Source organism: Lactuca serriola, chromosome 2, assembly GCF_051521515.1.
Source record: "Lactuca serriola cultivar US96UC23 chromosome 2, Lser_US96UC23_V15, whole genome shotgun sequence".
Lineage (NCBI taxonomy): Eukaryota > Viridiplantae > Streptophyta > Magnoliopsida > Asterales > Asteraceae > Lactuca > Lactuca serriola.
The window spans coordinates 22,851,000-22,876,688 of record NC_136409.1 but is presented as its reverse complement, the minus strand read 5'-3'; the positions used below and the strand labels follow the sequence as shown (position 1 = coordinate 22,876,688).

Here is a 25,689-nt window from a genome sequence, read left to right as displayed (position 1 = left end):
AAAAACCCAATGAATTTAACATTTTGTCTAAAAAACCTAACGAACTTATGTTTTTGTTTAATTCTCATTAGAGGCAACCTAATCCATTAGGTATACAATTAGTTGGCAAATTACATGACATTATATTTAATGACATGGAATAAACATATTAGAATTTCCCTTTATATATTGATTTAGGGCTTGGAGAATACAAAAATGAACAACGTCTATGTTCGATCTCTTGTAATGGCTACTTCTTCTTCTTCTTCATCTCAATCGTTGATTCCAACTCAAGATCTACAAAGAAGATATTTGATGATGCAAACCCTTGTGGATGTGGACGCCCTTCTCGAATTTGGACATCTAGAATGGAGTGAAAGTTTTATCATGTCCATCTTCTATCTATTTGGACACCTAGTGGCATAAAGTTTTTTCTCTCCCTCATTGAGGTCGAATGTTCAAATCTCACAGTGGACATAGGTGAAATTTAGGAATGGTTTAGGAGTACATTAAATTTGTCAATTTAAAAAAAAAAAAAAAAAAAAAAAAAAAAAAAAAAAAAACTATTGTGGCATTCGTTTGTGGGTATTATAATATTGCATAGTTAATAAATAGACTTCTAAGTGGTAACTACCATGGCTAGTTAAATCATATCTTAAAGGAAGTTGTTTATGTTTTATCACCCTTTAAGAATTGACATTAACATTTCTCTTTTTTCTAGTGCATTCATTCATCTAAACTTCGCTACTTCTATTTCCTCCTATATTGTACATTAAAACAATTATCTTATTATAATAATATCATCCAAACACAAAGTGATTAGGTTTTTTACTACTATATTTGAGTAGTTTTTTCAATGTATGATATCCTACTAAGAAAAAAATTTGAAAGTCCAACTTTGTAATTGGTTGGTTTTTCAAAGTACAATGTATTAATAAGAAAAGTGAAAGTACAATTGTTTTTACTGCTATATTTCAATAGTTTTCTCAATGTATGCTATCCTACTAACAAAAAAATTGAAAGTCCGACTTTATTGTTGGTTAGTGTTCAAAGTAAAATGTTATTAATAAGAAAAGTTGAAAGTAAAATGGTGTAACAAAAAGAAATGATATTAAGATGTTATAATAAATAAATAAATGAAAGTATATCGTTATTTATTGGCATTTAGCTTATTTAAATTTTCAATTGTTAAATAGATTAGGCATCATTTCAAAGTTTATTTTTGTGAAACGTTCCGTTTTCAAAGAACCGATTATTCTTTCATTATAAATTATCTTAACAATGAATAAAATAGTTGAAATATTTCTTCAATACTCTTCTTTCATTATAACTTATCTTAACAATGAATAAAAGTCGAAAAGGCTAGACAAGTTATCTCAATAATAAAGTGGTGTATGACATTTCCTTAACAAGATAAAGTGTATTATGATTTGCAATAACCAATACAAGGAACTCACATTTATTATAGGAAAAGCCCTTAGGTCATTGTGTTATCTATACTACTACATGTAGACTATAACTTCTGCAGAATTGTGTTTTATTTTTACTTGCTCACAACAAATGGACTTCTCACTCTATACTTTCCATTTGACCATGTAATTGCCCCAAAACTATCTTCACCCAATTTACCATTGGATTTAAATATCACTTCATAAGTTTGTTTTTTATTCCTTTCTGTAAATTCCAATGTACTTGGTGAAACTTTTATCTTTAACCCTTTTGGGGCTTCCACTGTAACAGTATAACTCGTGTCATCACCGTCAACATTTGTAACCGTTCTAGTCACTCTTCTTACTTTCCCATTAAAATTAGCAATTGCTATTGATGGGTAGTTCATATTAGACACTGAGTTATAATTTGAGTCAGAGGGACATGAAAAATTTGGAGGAAGTGTAGAGGAAATGCGTTTAATTCTACTGATAGAATAGCCGATGTTGCATAAGAAATGTAGATAATCAATTATTTCGGTTTCGTAAATAAGGCCTGGTTGTAATGGGCTTGATGCAACTTCCCCTGCACCGAAATCATATGGTGTAGCAATTGAACCGAAGTTTGTTGTTATTGGCTTCTTTATGTTGTTTGTTTGAGTTGCTGCAATTGAAAAGGGTTACATGTGAGAAATGGCAATGTGCATTCATTTATGGGATAATCACAAAAATGGTCATATTTTTTACCCATAACACAAAATAACCACTAATTTCGCAAGTTTCTTGTTAAATTGCGAAATTACTTTATCCTAACAAAAGGCACAAAAAGCTAGAAAAAAAAAGTTTCTATGAAAATGTTCATATACTTTAACTTCTTCACATTGTTTATTTGAATTGTATGGAACATGGTTAGATGTAAGAAATAGCAGTGTGTCATTTATGGGAAAATCAAAAAAATAACCATCTAATGACCAATAATTTTCCAATTGGTTAGTTTTCGATTTTTCAAAAAGTTGTGAAATTACTTTTTACTGCAAAAAGCTACAAGAATGTTTAGGGGCTATTTCATTTTATTGAACGAGCTTAATGGGTTAAGCTTGTAATTTCAACTTAATCCAGACAAATAACTTACTCGGCTAAGCCACATGCTTATCTTAATGTAATCAAACATCATTTTCTAAATGATAAATATTGTGAACATTTTTCGTTGAAATGTAACGATAAAAAAATCACTTATCCTTGTTGTGCACATAGTTCATTCAGTCTAGAAAAGAAATAGACCTAAACACGTATTATAAAACTTTAACTATTCAACTACAATACCCATGCATGACTTAATTGGGGAAAAGACCCCTTAATTTATTTAGTTTTTCACGAAGTTGTTTATATTTCACAATTTTAACAAGTTCGCAAACATAATTCAACAATATGATTTTTAAAAAAATAGAACCATTCAGAAAACAATTTCACAATTCCCAACTTGCCAATTGTGAATTGGTGTCGATTTTGTGGTAATGTTAAAAAAGATGGTCAATTTTTTAAACCACACATCTTATACCGGTCATTTTTGTGATTATCTCTTCATTTATCATGTACATTGAAATATATTTCCATGTGTAAACCATTGTTATTAAATTCTTTACACTAACCTGTTGTCATGATTGCTGATCTGATTGCAGATGGGCTCCAATTGGGATTTTGAGATTTGATCATTGCTGTGAGGCCAGAAATATGTGGGCAAGCCATTGAAGTTCCTGAAATTATATAAAATTGTGGAGGATTCTTTCCATTGAGTGTTGCTACTGAATCTTTGACAGGCCATGAAGCAAGAATCGCGACACCTGGTGCTGCAACATCAGGCTGCAAGGTAATACAATCATGAAACTCTTTTAATTAGTATGTAAATATATTAAGGAAGCATGCATTATGCAATCAAGATTGAAATACTAAATTTGAACATAATGTTGGAATATGAAAACTAATCTATAATTCAGGGGTCTCATTTGCCAAATTCATAAACTTAAAAAAAAATAAAAAAAAAAATCGGACTTTTTATACTCCCTCCGTCCCAAAATTATTGTCTATTGACGAAAAACACACAGATCAAAGAAACATTAATTACTACTAACTTTATTCAATAAAATGACAGTTTTGTCCTTACTTTGCAATTAATGTTCCGTTAAATGCTTAGTTAGTTAAATAATAATGAGAGAGTATTTTGGTAAAGATGTTATTTATTTTTAGAAGTAGACTATTATTTTGAGACAAACAAAAAAGGAAAGATGAACTATAAATTTGACATGGAGGGAGTAATAAATTTAGGGAAAACTGCATAAAAATCTTTATGTTATGGCCTCATAATCGATTTAGTCATTATAACTTTTTTATTCATTTAAATCTTAAAACCGGAAAATTGTATTCAATTTGAACCTTCTATCCGGTGAACAATTGATCCAACTTTCAAAATTACACTTTTTGCCCAGATTTTAAATTTTATTATGAATTTGGTCCAAAATTTACATTTTTTTGCCCAAATTTCATTTTTTTACAAACTTATCCCAAATTTTATGGTTTAAATCTTTTTTCTTTTCAAAACTATGTTTCAAATATGTTTTTTTGTTGTATAAAGTCATATTTATCTAAAAAACACATTTTCACGTTCAAAATGTTCTTTTTCTATATAAAAACGTTTTTTTAACATTTTGGTATGCATAATACCTATATAAAACCTTTTTTTTTTTTGTATGCAAAATACCTATTTAAAAACCTTTTAAAAAAACACTTATGTAAAATATGTTATTATACCTATATATACTTTAAAAAAAATTATAAAATAGGTATTTATTAAGTAAATAAAACTTTTTTGGTGTGCATATAAATACATAAATATATACAAATTCATTTTTATAAAAAAAATGTATACAAATACATATTTCATAGCAAACGTATTTTATATATTTATGTATACAAACATGTCTATATACATACATGTCTTTATACAAACACATTTTTATGCAAACATGTTTTTATACAATCACTTTTTATTATATAAAAAATGTATACACACATGTATTTATACAAAAGTTTTTATAAAACATGTTTTTATAATAAAAAAATGTATGGAAATATGTTTTTATACAAACACCTATTTCATAATAAATGTGTATGTATATTTTTATGCGTAAAAATATGTTTGTATACATAAATTATATAAATATTTTACTATGAAATAGGTGTTTGCATATATATATATATATATATATATATATATATATATATATATATATATATATATATATATATATATTAAATATGTTTGTATAAAAACGTGTTTCTATAAGTAGGTGTACGTATATATATTTTTTATAATAGCATATTTATATAATTTTTTTTATAAAAATGTGTTTATGTACATAAATAGATACAAATACGTTTAATATGAAAACAAATTTATATAAAAACATGTTTTCGTATATGGGTATAATAACGTGTTCTACATAAGTATATTTTACTTAATTTTACATAACTACAGTTTTATAAATAAGTATTTAGAATAAAAAATATTTTTATAAATAGGTGTTTTTCATGCAAAAATGTGTTTTTTTAAATGGTTTTTATATACATATTTTGCATACAAAAATGTTTTTAAAGAAAACGTTTTTATATAGAAAAAAGAACGTTTTATATGTGGAAATGTGTTTTTTTCTATATAAGTATGATTTTATACAACAAAATAACACATTTGAAAAAAAAAATGTTAAAAACAAAAATTAGGATGAATTTGAAAAAAAAAATTGAAATTTGGACCAAAATTGTAACTATTAGACCAATTTATAGTAAAATTTAAAATCTAGACCAAAAGTATATTTTTTTAAAGTAGATGACCTGTTGACCGGATAAAATAGTCAAATTGAATAAAACTCCCGATTTTTGAGACTTAATTGAATAAAAAATAAATATAATGACTAAATCGATTATGATTATGAGGTCAATAAATAAGGACTTTTATACAATTTTCCTTTAAATTTTTGCATTATATGTTAATGTTATAAATAAGTGACAAAATATTTGATTAAACATATGTTAATGTTATAATCTGAGATTTAATTGAATAAAAAATAAATATAATGACTAAATCGATTATGAGGTCAATAAATAAGGATTTTTATGCAATTTTCCTTTAAATTTCTGCAGTATATGTTAATGTTATAAATAAGTAACGAAATATTTGATAAAGTAGATGTTAATGTTATAAATAAGACTATGTTTGGCATACTAGCTGAAAAGCTAGCTGACTTTAGATAAAATTAGCAGAAAAATATGAAATGACATGAAATGACATTTAAAAGAATGTGTTTTTTATAATTAATTAATAAGTATTTTTGGAATATTTTAAAAAATCTCCTAAAAAGTTAGTCTAAATAGCTTTTTAAAAAACTAGTTTATTAAGCTATTTTTTGGCTTGTCAAACATAACAACTTAAAAAATACTCAAAAAAATAAGTTAGTTTTTCAGCTAGCTGTGGTGCGCCAAATATAGCCTAAGTAACGAAATATTAGTTTTTTAAAAAAACATTATTGTTTTTAAAAATAGTTTTATTAGAAGGTAAGCACCTTCAAATCTTCAATGTTTGTTCACAAATTAACTTCTTCAACTGCTGTAGTATTTTTTTTTTTCTAGAAAAATATTGTTATTAGACACTACAAATAGTTTGTTACCCGTTTATTATATCAATCCTAATAATAATAATAACTATTCTTATATATAACAATAACACTAAATTTTCATAAGATAAAGTGACCTTGCCTTGAGTATAGCTTTTGTAGCAAATGAAGGACCTCTAGCTGAGAAGTAAGCGACTACTGGAGCTGGTTTATATCCTGTCATTGATACACTCGGTAGAATAGTTGCCATAGGTTTCCTTCACATATTCCCTCAAATTAGTCTTTTTTTTTAGAAGGGCACCTCAAATTAGTCAGTGATGAATTTTAGTAAGAAAAAGTAAAATCAATAATATAGTCCCTTTTAATTTTGTTTGGTTTTTTTAATCCAATTATGGTAGTTTTTACTACCCACCAATCGTATACAAATGAAACGGAGGAAGCCGCTCCTATTTTGTTATTTTAACTAGGCATGATATTTATGTATTACATGAGTTTATTTAAATGAAAAACTAAATACAAAATTTTAAACATTTGAGAAATTTGAATTTATAACAAAAGTGAGAAAATATTGAATTATAAAAATTAAAGTGTTTTTTTTCTTTTAAATTTAAACAAATAATTTAGCGGCGCAGCTTGTTGTCCGTTTGCCTTCAATCGATATGTATTGAACTTTCATATTTATATATAAAAAAAATATATTTAGATAAATAAATAAAGAAAATTAATGAATTTTTAATTTAGTAATTTTGAAATTAAAATGAAAGTTCATTAATAAAATTGATATTTATTTATTATTATATTTAAATACTATCTACAATTGAATAAAATGAAAAAAAAAAATCATAAAATGACATGTAGAATAAAAATTAATTTAAAATAACCACAAAATTACATGTGGCAAACTAAATAAGAATGTGACATTTGGCAAAAAAAGAAGGAGCAATTTCATATATATCTTAAATCCAAAGGATCTTAGGAATAGTAACTTTTGTGGCTTTAGACCTTTAGGTTTAATATATATATAATTTTTGGTGAATTTACATTTTTTATTCTTGAAGTGAAAACTTTTATATTTTTATGTATTGATTAAGTTTTATGCTTTTAGGATTTTGCTAAAAATCTTTAACGATGTTAGACACTTTTCCTCCTTATAGTAAAAACTTTTACATTTTGATGTTTTTGCCACAAATTTTTTGTGACCGACACTTTTCGTCATTGCAATCAAAACTTTTACTTTTTAACATAAAAAACACAAAAAACATCATTTAGACTTTTGTCATCATATTTTCTCAACTTTGGCAACTTTCACACTATTGCCACAACATTTTTGGATTTTCTCCACTAGTGTCCCTTCTTTTGGTTGTTGTACACTTTTGGCATCTAATTTTAAGGGCTGTCGAGTTTCTCCTCTATTTTTGGCGATTTACATTTTCAGCACATATCTTTTAAAGTTTGTCAATTTTTCTCATATTACCGCAATAACGACGTAGTCGCGGGTTCTTTACTAATTTACATAATGATCAATTCCATTATTTTATTCATCTCAAAATGTTATTTATTATCATCCTTTAAGATTCAATTTCATAGTATCAAACATACATTAATAGTCATGATAAACAATATAGTTGCAATAATTCGGTTTAATATTTACCTTTTGGTTTTAGCATACGATATAATTTTACTCCCAGCATTTCGATCAACCGTAGCCATTGGAAATGATCCTGAAGAGGTAGCCACTCCTCTTGCATTATTACTAACAAGAATCATCCCAAGTGCACCAAGTCGTTTAATACGACGTAGTTTTTGTTTCACTGTATATATTCCGTCTCTATGCTCACAAAGAACAATGTTTCCTTTTACTTTGTTCACATCTAATGCACGTGGTATACAGTTTCTGAAAAGCTCAGGTGTTATAAATGAATTAATCAAACTTAAAGTGTAAAAGATGAAAATTCACTTTAAAATTTTGTTAATAGAATTACCTCGCATCGACTTCGTCATACATGCTAAAATTTCTTTTGGCCGATCTTCCATAAAGTAACCGGTGCACCGGAGATTTATCGATTTGTGCGAAGTTTATGCCTCCACCCTTGAATTTAAGAGAAAATTATGTATTAGTCCTTCGAATTAAGTTCATAGTTCAGGTTTAACCCTTGACAGTAATATTTTTTATGATCTATCATCAAACCATTAAAGTTTAGAAAATTTTCCAAAACCATATTTAAAACCAGAAAATAATTCTCTAATTGTTTTTTTAATCTGTTACGGGAAGAAAAAAAAAACTCACAATAACTTACGAACTTTATTAAAAGAAAAACCAAGAACAATTTTTTTAGTGATTACCTTTACACAATAATTTAGATTTTCTTATAAACCATCTTTAAAACAAAAAAAATAATGTTCTAATTATTTATTATTTAAATTTGTTATAGGAAACCAGTCATTATAATTTTTTCAAAAAAATGAAAATAACTAAGTGACTAACAAATTAAAAAAAATCTTTCAGGATTACCTTTACCACAATAATTTATATGTTTTTTTTTTTTAAAAAAAACATCTTTAAAACCAGAAAATAATTTTCTATTTGTTATAGTTTAATTTATTACGAAAAAACAATCATAAATAAATTTTCAAATGAAAAACCCAAAATTTGGAAAACAATCACAATAATTACAGGAAAACCTTTACCTTTATCACAATAATTTAAAAAACAAATCAAAACACATTTAAAACCGGAAAAAATAATTTTCTAATTATTTATTTTTAAAATTTGCTACAACAAAACAGTCGCAATAACTATTTAAAATTAAAAACCAAACAATCAAAAAAATTCCTTTCAGTCATTTCTTTTACGACAATGATTTAGAATTTTTTTTTCAACATCTTTAAAACTAAAAAATATTTTTTTTAATTTGTTACAGGGAAAAAATACTCGCAATAGCAAAGAAAAGAAGAGAAGAGAAAAGAAAGTAAGGAGAGAAAAAAGAGAAAAGAAAGGAAAAAGAAATTGTCATTTGTGCTCCCGAGTTGGAAAGAAATGGAAGAAAAGTTAAACATTTTGTTCTTTCTTTTCAAATCCTCCCAAATCGGGAAGAAAGGTAGGAGGGAAAGTTTTCCTTCCATTTCCCTCCACTTCCTTCCTTTAATGAAACTCGGGAGCATCATTCTCTCTTGTTTTCCTATCATTTCCTCCCATTTCCTTTCTTTTCTCTCTTTAAGTTGAACTCGGGAGCGGGGTGTCAGGGATTACCTTTACCACCGTTTTATCACCTAAAATAATATCCGCCTGAAAATCCCGATCAATCGAAGTCGCCGCCACCGTAAGTATCCACGGCGCAATATTAACCACCGATTCCCGATTCGGCCCATCATTCCCCGCCGAACAAACCACCATAATCCCCTTCTCCACCGCATGAAACGATCCAATCGCAATCGGATCTCTATGAAAATTCGGCCCAAATCCCGCCGAAGAACCTAACGATAATGACAACACATCCACACCATCTTCAATCGCATCATCAAATGCCTTCAATATAACCGATCCAAGGCACCCTCGAGCCCCACATACACGATACGCCGCCACCCTTGCGCCGGGAAAACCGCCTTTGGCGGAGCCCATCGCGAGCCCGTAGTAAGAAGCGTTGGAGACGGTGTTTCCGGCGGCTGTTGAGGCCACGTGGGTCCCATGTCCGTTCATGTCCCTTGGCGTGCTGTAATCGCCGATTGTTCTGTAATACCTTGCTCCGATTACTTTCCTGATAACATATTTTCAACTCAAGATATCGTTATTACAACATTGTACTTTGAAAATTCTTCATAATTATAGCAATATGCAATTAGGATATATTTTTAAAGTAGATTAATAAGAAAAAGAAATTGGAAATACAATGTTATTTAATTGGGTAAGTTTTGGAGAGTTCAATGCCTTGATATGAATAAAAAAAACTTGAAGTATAATTATGTAATACAAAAAAATTAAAGTAGGATGTTATAATAAATACATGTAAATGAAAGTAAGTTGTTGATTACTTGGTTTCTACCAAATTACATTCAAATACAAAACAAATTCACTCCTAAAGTTGTGTAGATTATTTGTGTAGGCAGGTAGTAATGCCTTAATAGGAAAAAAAAAGCATATATATATATATATATATATATATATATATATATATATATATATATATATATATATATATATTAAATTCTTTTGTTATTTCTTGCATTTAGCCCAAAAAATTTAGTAGTGTAGAAAAATAAAATATTATTATTATAGTGCATGTCCTTAAAGTTTGTGTTATGGTAGTGGTATCCATGTATACACACTAAAAATAATTAGTTTTAAAAAATTGTATTATTTTTCACCTTTCATTTTACCGATTAATTGTTGTTGTCTCCATATAAATGATGTTTAAAAGATATTTGAGAAGAATGACAACACATTTGAGGAATGGAAGGGAAAAATAAATGTGGGCAAATCAGTAAAATGCTAAGACAACAAAACAAAGTTTCATTTTACATTTTCGTTATTTTTATTCGGTCGTTCTTTCTGCATTAAGTCAAAAATAAACAGCATTTAAAATTAACGAGGGCAAATTTGTAAAATGTTAAGATGGATGTTGTAAGGTACCTATTACAATTTGAACTTGTGAAGTCCCTCCCGTTCATGCAAGTTCCTTTCCATTTTGATGGAATTGGTCCAAAACCTTCATCATTGAAACTCTCTACCTCCGGCCAAATACCTGATTTATTTATTTATTTATTATTATTATTATAAATGATAATAATAGTAAATAAATAAATTAATAATAATAATAATAATAATAATAATAATAATAATAAGGGTACTTTGTCTTTAATATATGTGTCACTAACTACCTGTGTCTAAAACACCTATGATGAGATCTGAAGGTGCGTTTGAACTTTTGGCTGGTTTAAAATCAGTCTCGACTCCCATTTGGTATTTAAGGAAATCCCATGAACGTGTTGTGTGAAGTTGGAGGACTGGATCTGGAAATACCGAAACTACCCCTGGTTTTTCTGCCATATCTTTTGCCTCTTTATCGGTTAAACGAGCCGCAAATCCCAAGAAGCTGTTTTGGTATTTTTCCACGACTGCATCTTTTTTACTGGCCCAAATGAATGGTAGGTTTCATTAATTTCTCAAACAAACAAACACAAATGTATGATTTATCTGTTTTAACTATTTAATATTTTCATTTTTATGGAACCTTTTAGATGATAATTTCAACCCATTTTATGTAAATATGGATAGATTTTCATGTTATATATGTTCTACAAAGGGTCGAATGGGTAAAACTTACAAACTTAGTTATAAACGAAACCGGTCAAAAGTCGCAAAAAGTGTATTTAGTTGATCACAACCCTAAATTGTTTATTTAAAAAACGTATATTTTTATATTTGTAGTGTAATATTTATAATTGTATGTAGGTTAAATTCAAGAAATTGAGTTGGCATTCTATTTCCGTTTTTTCCTATTACAATATCCAAATTATAACGGTGATATAAAACAATTTTCACTACTATATTTAGGTAGATTCTTCAAAGTATAATAATGTCATGAAAAAAAAACTTTGAGAATACAGGACTATATTTTGGTAGATTTTTTAAAATACAATTTTAAGTAGAAAAAAAAATTGTTATAAGAAAAAAAAAATTAAATTAGGATGCTATGGTACATAAACAATCAAAAGTAGGATACTTTTTCTTGCATCAATTCAAAATGAAGTTCTAGTATTATTTGAATATTATCCGCTACCTAACTTCATTTCTTAGTATTATAACACTGTACTCCTAATTATTTTCTTATTAAACATTATACTTTAAAAATCTACTCTTATAGCATTAAATTTTAAAAATTTTATGATTAGAACATTATCATGTCGTATGACATTGCTATAATTAAATAGTTTTTCAAGGGTACAACGTTGTAATAGGAAGAAATAAAAGCAGGATGTTACAATAAACAAATCAATAAAACTATATTGTTGTTTCTTGCATTTAACCTAAATAAAACCCGAAGAAAAAGAATAAAAGTATGTGTGTGTGTTGACTGTATTACCTTTTTACAAGTGAAGTGAGAAGTATATCATGGTTGTCCCTTGATGTAGCAGCAGCACCCATATATACGATATAAACATCATTATTTCCTTCTTCATCTGCCTTAATTTCTCTAAACAAATATATTAAAAAGATGAAGCTACACAAAACATAAAGACTTTTCATGCTTTTGCCTTAAGAATTGTTTATATGTGACAAACACACACATATATACATATATATAGAAAAAATATGTGGTTAGAGACTTATAGAGAATGATGGGAAAGAAAGTGAAGCACTAAGGTTGGAGAATTTGAAGTGGACGTATAATGGGTTGAACTGTAAAAACCACTATGTATTAACCATTATGTCTTATTTTATTGGTATTAAAAAAGTGTTTGGATAAGATATATAAGAACGTATGTGACTATGTGCATTAAAACAAAACGTTTTTTTGTTAATTTCTATTTTAGGAAATTTGTTTTCATAAATAAACGTTTTTTAAAAAAGTATTTATTTAAATAAGGAGCATGGTTGAAATAGAAATTCTATGTGCATATGTTATAATATAAGTCTTGAAAAATAATTTAGCTTTGTAAAGCCGTTAAAAAGTTGTTTCACGAAAAAAGAATTTTGTGGTTAAATATATAATCATCGAAGATAACACGAGATACAAATGTAAAAATGAAGGATTTGTAACAATCAGTTTATACATGGGTCACAATACACTTCCATTAACGTTAAGGTTAGGCGAAAGAAATATGATGGGAATTTGTAACAGTCATTTTGTTTTCTTCACGTTATAAAAAACGAGTCTTGTGTAGACATTATAGACAAAGCAATATCTGTTTATCTCTTCTCAATATAATAGTGATATCGTACAAAGAAAAGAGTTTATTATCTTTGGATAACTTTATTAATCACTATTTTTGGTATTTTTTATAATAATCATTGTACTTGATGCAATTAATCGATGTTCTTTACATCGAATGTAAAATGTAAAAGCAAAGACGTGTGTATCTCAAAACCACGTGAATTACAAAGCTTATATAGTGAAGTGACGTGCCAACATAAGATTATTTGTCAAAACAGTTAGTTTAATTTCTTGTCACCTTTTGTTTTGGATTTGATCAGCATGAATGTTGTGGGATTATAATTTCTGTTGAACCAAAACAAGTTGTGGGGTTTTAGATAACTAAAATAATCCGAAAAAAAAGTTTTTATTCTTATTCCAACACCCAATATAAAGGTGGGCAAATAAACCGGTTTTGGCCAAAAATTCAAAAACCGAACTAGAATTGGTTCGGGAAAAAACACAAAACCAATTGGATCGGTAAGGACACTTTTGGGCATTATAGTCATGAAATTGAATAAGGTTGGACCAAAAGTATGGATGACAATAGATTGGGTGGGTCGTAATTGTATTAACCTGTTTAATTAAACAGTTTTAATTAAACAGGCTAAACATCTTTACCTAATTCAATCTGTTTAAATAAATAAACATGTTGAGAATTCTCGACTCAACACAAACTATTTTGTAAATGGGTTAAAATTAGGATTATATGTTTATTGTTTTTTCAACCCAATAGGTAGGATTCACTAATTTAATTTTCCAAGAAAAAAAAACCCTTAAAAATCATATCATCTTTTAGATAAAATTACATAAAACTTAAAAACTCTAATAATTGTTTATGTTACAATCATAAGTCTATATGTTCATAATACAAACACAAATAAAGTATTTACAACCAAAAAACATTATAAATGTTGAATTCCTAAATTCCACGTAACTTGACTTCCACTTGCGATATGATTTTCCTATCGATCGTCCATCTCCTCGGTAGGGGTGAACATTTAGATCAAACCAGACCGGTTTGAAAGAAATTGATGGACTTTGGAATGACTATTGATGCTTATCCAGGTCGGGGTTTTTTGGTTCTTTTACCTGTTGGATGGTACAACTCGTTAAAGCAAAACCGAAAGTTAGTTTATTTATTACGGTTGTATGGATAAACATTTTGACCAAACCGGATCAGACCAACTCTTGGACCAGACTGGTTTGGCAGATATTGATGGACCTTGGATCAGACCAGATCCATGTTCATGTCCGGTCCAAAGGTCCAAATGTTCATCCGTACTCAGTCATGTTGGCACCACAAAGCTCTTCAAGTTGGGATTCCATTTTTGCATAAATGATATAGACTTAATGGTAATAAATAATTATAACAAATACATGATTATGATTGTATATGATAATACTTAAAATGTGTAAATAAAATATATAAACTTATTGTTAATTAATAATTAATTATAACAAATACATGATTGTATATGATAATACTTAAAATGTGTAAATAAGACATAAGAAGTTAAAGCTAACTTTGTCTATCCTAAAACTATAACCTACAAAAGTAAAAAACTAAATAAAATATAAGAATCAATTAAAAAGTGATATATATATATATATATATATATATATATATATATATATATATATATATATATATATATATATATAAACCTGTGTTGTGTCCCAAAGTCATGTCCAACATAACAAATATATCCTAAGTACAAAAGACAAGAATGCCCTCACCCTCAAAAAAATAGCCATAATACAGTCATGAGTCATGTCCTGTATAACAAACGCATCCCAAGTGGAAAAGACGAGAATGCCCTCCTCATATACATTCCTCATATACATGACAATATAGAAGCAAACTTCCTAATTGTGATAGAACAAAACACCCACAATACAATAACAACTCAAAACACCAAAACAATAATTCTACATCTTCCTTTGATGTCAAAAATCAAACACAACTAACTTTTCACCATTAAACAATGTGCTTATTTTCAATCTGCCCTAAAACAGAACATTTAAGTTTCAAATTAGAAAAAAAGATAAAAAAGAAACAGTAAAAAAGTAATTGAAACCTTAAACTTTCTTAGCAGCAGCATCCTCTTCATTCATCTTCTTCTCCCATTTCTTCTTTCTATAATCCGCAAGCATTTGTGGCATTTTCTTCATTAATTCCTCTGTATTTGCTCTTTTTTCAGCTGAAATTCTATCACATTTATGCCCTTTTCTTTTTGTCCTCATTTCTTTCCTTTCAGGGTCAAAGGGCCAATCTTGTCCAGCTAACAAAACTTCTTTCCTAAGGCGGGCCCTACGCCTTGCACTAATCCCTAAAGGCTTCCATGCCCCTAATTGCCAATATCCCCATACACCCTTTGAGAGTTCATCTTTGTATTTTGTCAATTTTTCCCTCCAAGGGTATTGGAATTCAGTTCCAATGGATTTTACAACTGATTTGATTGAATTTCCAGCCATTTTTGCTAAATTCAGAAGATATTTGGTTAGAGTTAGACTACTATAACAGAAAGAAATAAAAGTAGAAGGATTTAAAACAAAAAGAAACGAAAATATGTTGCTATTTCTTGCATCCCTATGGATAATGTTGGATTGATATTACACTAATACAGAATACAAATCAAACTAACATGAAGGCTGATTATACTTGTTCGTCAAAATTAGCCATTGATTGAGCTATTAATTGGATCGCGGAAGCCAATGATTTGGATGGAGAAATGATCAACAAATTCGATTTGGGGAGTATAACCGAGAACACAAAGAAAGCATGATGATGTTGAATGAAACTGATTTGGGGAAGAAAATAGAAATTCATACTACTGACATTCATATACATTGATATGTATGCAGCAAAAATTGGGACTTTACTTGTTTGAAAGGAACCAAGTACGACGACGGAGGAGAGGATCGATGAATTACAGTCACATTGACAAATAAAATGCAGACATATTATTGTTAAACACAGAAGTAAAATCGACAAATAAAGAAGAGATACAGTGACCATTTTATGTTGATTTAAAAATAAGGATTAACGAAAAAGAACAAGAACAATCACAAACATTTAGGAACAAAAACAATCAGTAAAAAGTGGAATCATAGGGATAGGGTTTTGTGCTTTTGTACCGGAAGTCTGGATTCTGGAACTCGGAGCCGGAGGTCGTCGATGTCGCGTCGGAAGTCGGATAAACTATAGGAGCAGGAGGCCGGCGGCGATGTCTTTGGGGAACTGAGATGAGATTAAACGAAAGAGGCGACGAGAGAGTCGTGATCTGTACTGTAAGTGTAACACGCACTGACCTAAAAAAGATATTATGTACATATTTACAAATAATTAAAATTTTTATATAGAGAAACAAAATTAATAACTATAAAAAAATATAAAAAGGGCATCGAATTATATTATTGAATGTAAGTAATCATGAATTAAATGTTATAATGAAATGTATCAAGAAAATAAAGTAAACTTAAAAAATGTATTAATTGAAAAATATGAAGATTGTTTTTTATATTAATATTTTAATTGATCCATAAGTATTGGTTTTGTTTAGACAAAATTGCAAAAATGGTCCCTGTTGTATGTATTTTTTTTGGGTTTTGGTCTAAACCACAAGTTTTTTGACTCCGTGGTCCTTTTGGACTGATTTGTTTGTGAAAATGGTCCCTATAGTTAACTCCTGTTAAAAACAATCTGTTAACCCCCTCATGTGCTTTCCACGTGAGGATATTTCCGTCTTTTTACGTTTAGGGACCATTTTTGCATAATCTTGAAATATACCAAACTTTTTCTTAAATTCATTCTTTTATATCAAGTCATGTTTAAGCTTAAAACTTGATATATCCATGGAGATTGTTTGAGTGGTCTATCTGAAGAACTGTTGTTGTTTCTTCTGTTGCTATTCATAAAGCATGAATTCTCTCTTGAGATTCTTTCTATTCTCTTTGTATGACTAGACCCTGTTGAAGACGATGAAAAACTAGGCACAAAATTTGATGATTCGGGCTTATTTGTCATGTTCCTCCTCCGATTAAAATTTGGTACTCTTTAGCTGTTATTGCAGGATGTTCCAAATCAAACTTGTTCTTATGTTGTTGATAATTGAATGATATGTTTTCTTGATGATTATGTCTTGTTCTTTGCATGTTCTTCATCAGCATCTTTTGAGTTTGATACAATCTATGAAGTTCATATACCTTCATTCAAAGAAAAATTAATCAACACCAATTTCCAATAATCTTTTTTGTTCACAGAATCTATAAAGAATCGTGATCGACAACCATTGTCTTTACTCTTTAATGGCAATTTATATTTTTTCAACTACAGAATAAAGTTTATGATTGCATCAGGAGATGAATTTGTGGTCATGATAATAACTTAAAGAGAGACACCCTGCAACCCTCATGTCCACAATCTATTTCTTTAGGCGATTTATATTCTAGGTTTGAGCATGTTTGATTCTCTGAAGTTCAAAACAAAATCTTGAATTTGTTTTATAAAATCATTTGTAACAGAACCCCTAAAGAAATAGATTGAAATTTCATCATGGCATCGCCGTCACCGGAAGAAACAGAAGCACCGGTGGTGGAGGTGTAGAAATAGAGGTGCGATTTTAACTGGTGGTGATAGAGGTTCAATATTGAGGGAGGAAGGTGGCTTTCTTAGCCAAGCTCCGACAAGTATTCCGATGAGCTTCAATCCCCAAACTTGGCTCTGATGTCTGCAGCGGGTATGAGGTTTCTTTTGCAGGTTTAATGGAGCAAAAGGAATGAGGAGGGAGGTGGGGAGTTGAGGGGTGCTTGGGAATGTAAATGAGGCATTGATATTTTTATGAAAAATGGTCCCCAAAAGTAAAAAAGACGGAAATACCCTCACGTGGAAGGCACATGAAGGGTTAACGGATTGTTTTTTAACGGGAGTTAACTATAAGGACCATTTTCATAAACAAACCAGTCCAAAAGGACCAAGAAGCCAAAAAACTTGTGGTTTGGATCAAAACCCCAAAAAAATGCATACCATAGGGACCATTTTTGCAATTTTGTCTTTTGTTTATTATAAATTTATAGAACATACACAATTCTTTAAAAACATGCAGTAAAGATAATAATAAGACAAAACTTCAAAAATGGTCCCTGTGGTTTCTGAAAATCTGAAGTTTAGTCCTTAATCTTTAAAAACCTCACAGATGGTCCTTGTGGTTTCAAAACTTTTAACAAATTGTCATTTTCGTTAACTTCATTAGCTTTTGGGCGTTAAGTGAAGGGTATTTATGTCATTTCACTACCATAGGGACCATTTATGAAGATTTGTCTTATTTTAAAAAAATATAATTATTTAATACTAAAGGGTCCCATCCTCCCATCTCTCTCTCTCTCTCTCTCAAAACAATCGGTCAACAGTCTCCACATTTTTTTCAACAATCGGTCGACACCTACCTAATGTATTCTTCTGAATCAGTTATAGGTCTCCCTCCCCTTTCGTCTTCTGTGTTCTGAATAGATACTTCATGTCAGTAATAATACGAGAATAAGGCTTCGGATGATTTCTTATTCAAGAATAAGGAACAAAGTCAATTCTTACCTATCAATCTGGAACCCTACATCGATTTATTCAACGTGTATGTGTTCGAAAATTTGGAACAAAATCGATGGTAACTCACAAATCTGAAACAAATTGATATTGACCCACACCCAAACCATTGTCTCTCTCTACCTCTTCCTATGTTTTTTTATGAGGCAATCGACACTTGATTGGATTATTAAACGGGAAAAAAGATTATGAATGAAGAAGATAGGTGAAATAACTCAATATAAAATTAGTTTTAGATTCAATTTTTTTTCATATTGCATTTGGGTTACCGACATTAAATCTTGATAGATCGACGACGGTTGAATCTTGATAGTGTAACAACCTGATATTTCTGGTCAATGTAACGACCGGAAGTCAGCTATTGTAATATCTTTGTGAATTAATAAAAATAGCGTCAAAAATGAAATGTTCAAAAAGCTCAGTTTGAGTATACTAAGCGGTAGATATCGTATCAAGGTTTCCAAAAATATAAAGAACAATAAAATCCGAGTTATAACAAAGAAGTTATGACCAATCGAAGATCCGTAACAATACTGGTAAAGCGTTGTTAAGCCTAAAACATAAATCTTTTGTTATACATTTCATGTTGTCTTTTTAACTACTACATGGATTTTGTTAACATGCAAACATCTTACACCACTATACCCTCTCGGGATGAAACATAATTATGAATATTTGAAGTTTTATTTATATGTTTGCGTCATATCAAGGGTAACCATTTTTACTATAACATTCGCAAACATGCAAGAACATACAAATCATAATAATACAAATCATTATTATGCCTTGTCAAAACTGTTGAAAAGGGTAATTATTTCGGAGACAAACATATTCATTCTAATACATGACTTAATTGAGAATTCTTGAGTCATTTATCTTCAACATACCTTTTAAGGTACCGCTAGAAGTCTTGTTTATAACCAGAATCTCCCGTCCGGAGAACGTGACAAGTGTGTATAGATCTATACAGGACTAATGATCGCGCGCCCTGGCTGCTAGCTACAGCCCTCGAGGGGACAAGTGTCATCTCGTTTCGACGCCTGAAGAACATCACTACAGGAAAATTATGATAGTACGGTTATAAAAACTCACTGGATAGACAATTATTATGGTATTATGTTTTCACTGGAAAAGTAACAGATACTGTTCTTTTCACATTCAAACACAATCTTTTTATAGTTTTGTTTTACAATAAGACTATACATCATCTTTTGAGAATGTCATAGTTGCTTATAGGTTACGGTCTTGGACATTTGAGACTGCATTTCACTTTTAGGAAAATATAGGATTTTCCTGGTTCAAATACATATAATTTATACAAAAATCATTCATACCCATTTCATACACTCATAAGAAAATATCAGATTTTCTGGAAAACAAAAGTGAACTTTCGAATGGCATACATTTTCTCAAAACACTACTTATGAACTCACCAACTTTATTGTTGGCACTTTTTCTTTTAAATAACTTGTATTCTCAGGAAAACGCTAAATCAGGTAGCAACTACTTTTGAAGACTAACGCGCTGGCGTTAGTAATGTATTTTGGATCACCATATTGTATTTGATATTCAAACATGTAACTCATACAATCATGTAAACTTTTAAAATATATTTATATTATGGTGGTGTGTACTTTCTTTACTATTCAATTGTTATGATATTATACATGACGTCCTCTGCCCCCGAACGTTTCCGCCGTTCAGGTTTGGGGGTGTGACAGATTAGTATCAGAGCATTGTTTATAGTGAACTAAGTATATCAAAACCATTTTTGATATACAATTATAAACACAACTGGGCAAAAACACTCTAAGTTAGATTTATACTTTTAAAATGAAACTTTTATAAAGTATACATGCATACATTATATAACAGGGTCAGTATCATAATGAAAACAATATAGAAGTATTATAGATGAGTTGTGCACTACAGGTATGCCTTGGAATATGTAATCGGGACTGGGATAGATATAGCCTGGTCAACTATATTTGTCCGAGAGCCGACCAGCATATGCCAGGGGATAGCTATAGTGGACAACAAGTCTAAAACTTACCAAACCTATAAACTTTAGAATCAAACCTAACATCTAAATACTATAGGAGTATTTTGTAAATACAATAGTTTAACTTACATGTTTAGATTTACATGTTTTAATTTTTAGACAATTCTCATATCTCTATTCTCGCGCGTACACAATGGTTGGATTCCATCTACCAGGGGACCCCTACTACCCAAATCAAGGTAACGGAGGGTGGGTAAAGGATGACCCAGAAGAGGATGAGGAACCCATGGAAGAGGAAGAAGAGGAAGGCTCGGATGGGACAGACTCAGAGCCAGAGGTAATCAACCCACCAGCCGTCCGACCTACTACTGTTAAACTGGGTTTTCAGGGACCAACTCCCGTCTGGGGAAGCCACATTCACCACTGGAGTCAGCAACAAGGAGTGCGTCCTCCCTACGACATGTGTCGAGACTTCTATAACGTCAGTAATGAAAGTTCAGCTGACCGAGCACTCCCAATCATTGTAGGCAAGCTAGCTAACCAATCCTACCAATCAGGAGTCTTGGCGAACAGGATTCGTGACGTCAACATAAAGGTACAAGGTAGTGCTGCCGACATTCGTCGCCTTAACAAGTTACAGGAAAATGCCCAACTCCACACCGACGCACTCCAGTATCAAATGAATACAACTCTCGCCGAGGTAAAAGAAACGAGGGAGTAACAAGCCACCTTTGAAAGGTGCTTAATGGGAACCAAGAAATTAGACGCGGAGTCAAGCTCCAAGCACAACCCGCCTCGCAAGTAGTCCCCGCCCGACTCCCAAAATTTTGTTATAGAATAGGATGTCGGCTAAAAGTCTTACTTTTCTGTAACTTTTTTAATCGGAGACCTTTAGAAAGGTCAAAAAAATTTTGACTCCAGAATGTAACCTGATATATGTTTAATATAATGAAGTACTTCTTTTATATGTTAATTCCTTGCATACTACTCAAAATCATAAGTTTATCTATAAACTCTTATTATGAATCACACACGAAAACCTTGTTTAGGTGGAAACTAATTCATGAAATGTTGAAAATAGCTAACCCATTAACACACGAATTTCAATCATTTGAGACTTATTGTCTTTCATTATTTCTTTGACAACACGATGCGTCCTCGTAGGTCAGCTCGCAGGATCGCGACACCAACACTGCCACCACCACCCCTAACTTACGATCCCGCTATGGTACAGGCTGCCATCACCGTAGCAGTAGCAGTTGCGCTAACCCAAATAAACACTAACGGAGTTGGGGGGGGAGTAGTACCAATCATCAGAACCATGGCACTGGTCATGGTCATATTAGGGAATTCACCCACAGAGAATTCTCGAACGCCAAGCCAAAAATGTTCAACGACACTGGGGGAGTCATTGCACTTATGAAATGGTTTGAAAAGACCGAGACGGTATTTGAAATCTGTTCATGCCAAGAAATAAGCAAGGTCAAGTTTGCTGCTTGTACCTTCACAGACCGAGCCCTCACATGGTGGAAGGGACATGTAAAATCCATATATCTTCCAGTCGCCAACGCCATGAACTGGGAGGACTTAAAGGTCCTATTGTTAGAAGAATACTGCCCGAGGGGAGAAATTAAAAAACTGGAGCAGGAACTTTGGAACTTGAAAATGGTTGGTTCTGACCTAGCCGCCTATACGGCCAGGTTCAGTGATTTGTCAGCCCTATGCCCGGGAATGGTCAACCCGGAGCCGAAGAAAGTGGAAAGATACATTTGGAGGTAGTGGACCAAAGGAAACCCTGGAACAAGAGAAAGGGGCAAGCCCCGCAAGAGAACCCCAAGAGGAAACAGTTAGTGACAACTCACGCTGTTACTATCCCTACCACCCCCGCACCAACAAAGTTGTACGTCGGCAATCTGCCGAAGTGCAATAGGTGCAAATTCCATCACCACGGACCCTGCCATTAGATGCATTGCACCAAGTGCAACCGGAAGGGACACACAGTCCACTTCTGCAAGGAACCAACCCAACCAGCAGCACCAGCCGCAATTGTGGGAGTAGGTCGTACTTGTTATGAGTGTGGAGCAATGGGACACTTCCGTAGGGACTACCCGAAAGCAAACAATGGGAATACTGGTGGAAGTGGCCGAGTATTCGTAATGGGCCAAGAGGAAGCCATTGCAGACCCCACTATTGTTACGGGTATGTTTCTCCTCGATAACTCATATGCATATATGTTATTAGATAATGGAGCGGAGAGGAGTTTTGTGAGTCATAGTTTTAAAAACCTACTCAAACGAATCCCTCAATCATTAATGAAATGTTTATAGTAGAAATGGCTAACAGGAAAACAGAAAGCGCTAAGGAAATATACTTAAAATGTACCCTCTCATTAAGCAATCAACCTCATACCAGTCTCAATAAAAAGTTTCGACGTCATCATAGGCATGGATTGGCTAAGTTCTCATCATGCGGACATTTTATGTTACGATAAGGCCGTTTGCCTTAATCTGCCAAATGGCGAAGCCCTCGTTATTTATGGCGACAAACCTAGCACCCCTCTTTGTATCGTCTCTTGCATCAAGGCTCAAAAATATATGCGCAAGAAATGCCACGCGTTCTTGGCACATATTGTGGATGTGAAACGAGGAGTAGAAGACATCAAGAGCGTGCCTGACGTCTGTGACTTTCCCGATGTCTTTCCTGAGGATATTTCGGGAATACCTCCTGCAAGGCTAGTCGAATTCAGAATCGACTTAATTCCTGGAGCCACCCTGTGGCCAAAGCGTCGTATCGATTAGCCCCAGCAGAGATGCAAGACCTATCCTGTCAACTGAACGAACTTCTCAGCAAAAGATTCATCTGACCAAGCTTCTCACCTTGGGGAGCACCAGTTTTGTTCGTGAAAAAGAAAGACGGATCGTTTAGAATGTGCATCAACTACTGAGAACTCAACAAACTTACCATCAAAAACCGGTATCCCCTGCCACGAATAGACTATATGTTCGACCAACTCCAAGGAGCAAACTATTTTTCCAAGATCGATCTGAGATTGGGATATCACCAGCTACAAGTCCTATAAGGTGATATTCCCAAGACGACTTTCCGAACAAGATACGATCACTATGAATTTGTAGTGATGCCGTTCGGACTAACCAACACCCCTGTCATGTTCATGGACTTAATGAATCGAGTATGTCGTTCCTTTCTGGACAAATTTGTGAGTGTGTTCATAGATGACATACTCATTTACTCAAAGAGTAGAGAAGAACATGGTCAGCACCTGAGACAAGTCTTCGAGACATTACGAGCTGAGAAACTTTATGCAAAGTTCTCAAAATGCGAATTCTGGATTAGGAAAGTGGAGTTCCTAGGGCACGTGGTCAGCGAAGAGGGAATCCACGTGGACCCTTCTAAGATCAAGGCTATCAAGAATTGGGCTGCGCCCACAACGCTAACCGAGAATCGCCAATTCCTAGGTCTCGCTGGCTATTACCGTAGGTTCATACAAAACTTCTCCAAGATTGTGAAACCTCTTACCTCCCTGAATCAGAAGGGTGTAGCCTACAAATGGGGAGAAAAAACAGATACTGCATTTCAGACCTTGAAGCAAGCCCTGTGCAGTGCACCCATCTTGTCCCTTCCAGAGGGTACAGAAGACTTCATAGTATATTGTGATGCTTCCAATCAAGGGTTGGTTGTGTGCTAATGCATCAAGGAAAGGTTATTGCGTACGCCTCACGACAATTGAAAACACATCAGGCCAACTACACCACTCACGACTTAGAACTTGGAGCAGTAGTGTTCGCTCTGAAGATCTGGAGACACTGCCTATACGGTATGAAGTGCAGCATCTTCACAGACCACAAGAGCCTTCAACACATATTCAATCAGAAGAAGCTCAACATGAGGCAAATATGTTGGGTTGAGCTACTCAATGACTACGAATACGAGATTCGTTATCATCTGGGAAAATCCAATGTGGTGGCAGATGCCCTTAGTCGTAAGCAGTACTCTGGTCGAAGAGCGAAGTCATTAACCATGACAATCCATTCACACCTGTCAACACAAATCAAGGAAGCTCAATTGGAAGCCTTGAAAGTCGAAAAAATTTCAGGTGAAGCACTTAGAGGAATGGACTAGAATTTTGAGATCAAGAGTATCGGAGTTCACTATCTCTTGAACCGAATCTGGACACCGACGTTCGGTGGGTTCAGAGAAATGGTTATGGCCGAAGCACACAAGACCCCATACTCCGTGCACCCAGGTTCAGATAAGATGTATCTGGATCTCAAGCAACTCTACTAGTGGCCAAACATGAAAGCAGAAATTGCTGCCTATGTGGGCAAGTGCTTGACTTGTGCCAAAGTCAAGGTAGAACATCAGAAGCCCTCAAGGTTACTCCATCAGCCCGAAATACCTGAGTGGAAGTGGTAGCAGATTTCCATGGATTTCATAACCAAACTACCCAAGACACCGAGCGGTCACGATACCATTTGGGTGATCATCGACAGGTTAACCAAATTTGCCCACTTCTTGTCAATCAAAGAGACTAATAAGATGGAGAAGCTAACAAGAACCTACATCCGAGAGATCTTGCGACTTTATGGAGTGCCGATATCTATCATCTCGGACTGAGACAGTAGATTCACCTCAAGGTTCTGGTAAACACTACAGAAAGCCTTAGGTACTAGGCTGGATACGAGTACAGCCTATCACCCACAAACTGACAGGCAAAGTGAGAAAACGATCCAAAACCTAGAAGACATGTTGCGAGCATGTGTAATCGACTTCGGTAAAGCAAGGGACGTCCACTTGCCATTGGTGGAGTTCTCTTATAACAACAGTCACTAGCATCAAGACTGCTCCATTCGAAGCCCTTTACGACCGCAAGTGCATATCACCTTTGTGCTGGGCGGAGGTGGGCGACACGCAGTTGGCGAAAGGTCTAGTCCCTGATAGTACTCTCACTTGACCGGAAAACATAAGGGAAACGACTGAAAAGATCGTTCAAATTCGAGAGCAACTGAAAGCCTCACGAGATAGACTAAAGAGCTATGCCGAAAAAAGACAAAAACCCTTGGAATTTCAGGTTGGTGACCGCGTT

General features: G+C 32.4%; 2 protein-coding genes across 2 annotated transcripts; both read right to left on the bottom strand.

Moving 5' to 3' along the window:
• Positions 1-1,379: 1,379 nt before the first annotated feature.
• Positions 1,380-12,352, bottom strand: ATSBT5.2 (Subtilisin-like serine endopeptidase family protein). Its single transcript, XM_079023789.1, has 9 exons — positions 12,151-12,352; positions 10,946-11,196; positions 10,698-10,809; positions 9,321-9,825; positions 8,053-8,159; positions 7,722-7,964; positions 6,213-6,327; positions 3,056-3,266; positions 1,380-2,070 (listed from the first exon to the last, which is right to left on the bottom strand). Exons 1-9 carry the CDS (start codon positions 12,312-12,314, stop codon positions 1,523-1,525), a joined length of 2,256 nt encoding a protein of 751 aa, XP_078879915.1. The 5' UTR covers positions 12,315-12,352; the 3' UTR covers positions 1,380-1,522.
• Positions 12,353-14,860: 2,508 nt separating this feature from the next.
• On the bottom strand, positions 14,861-16,300 carry LOC145086060 (tyrosine sulfotransferase-like protein). Its single transcript, XM_079023788.1, has 2 exons — positions 16,123-16,300; positions 14,861-15,464 (listed from the first exon to the last, which is right to left on the bottom strand). The coding sequence occupies exon 2, from the start codon at positions 15,457-15,459 to the stop codon at positions 15,064-15,066; it is 396 nt and encodes a 131-aa protein (XP_078879914.1). The 5' UTR covers positions 15,460-15,464; positions 16,123-16,300; the 3' UTR covers positions 14,861-15,063.
• Between the last annotated feature and the right edge of the window lie 9,389 nt (positions 16,301-25,689).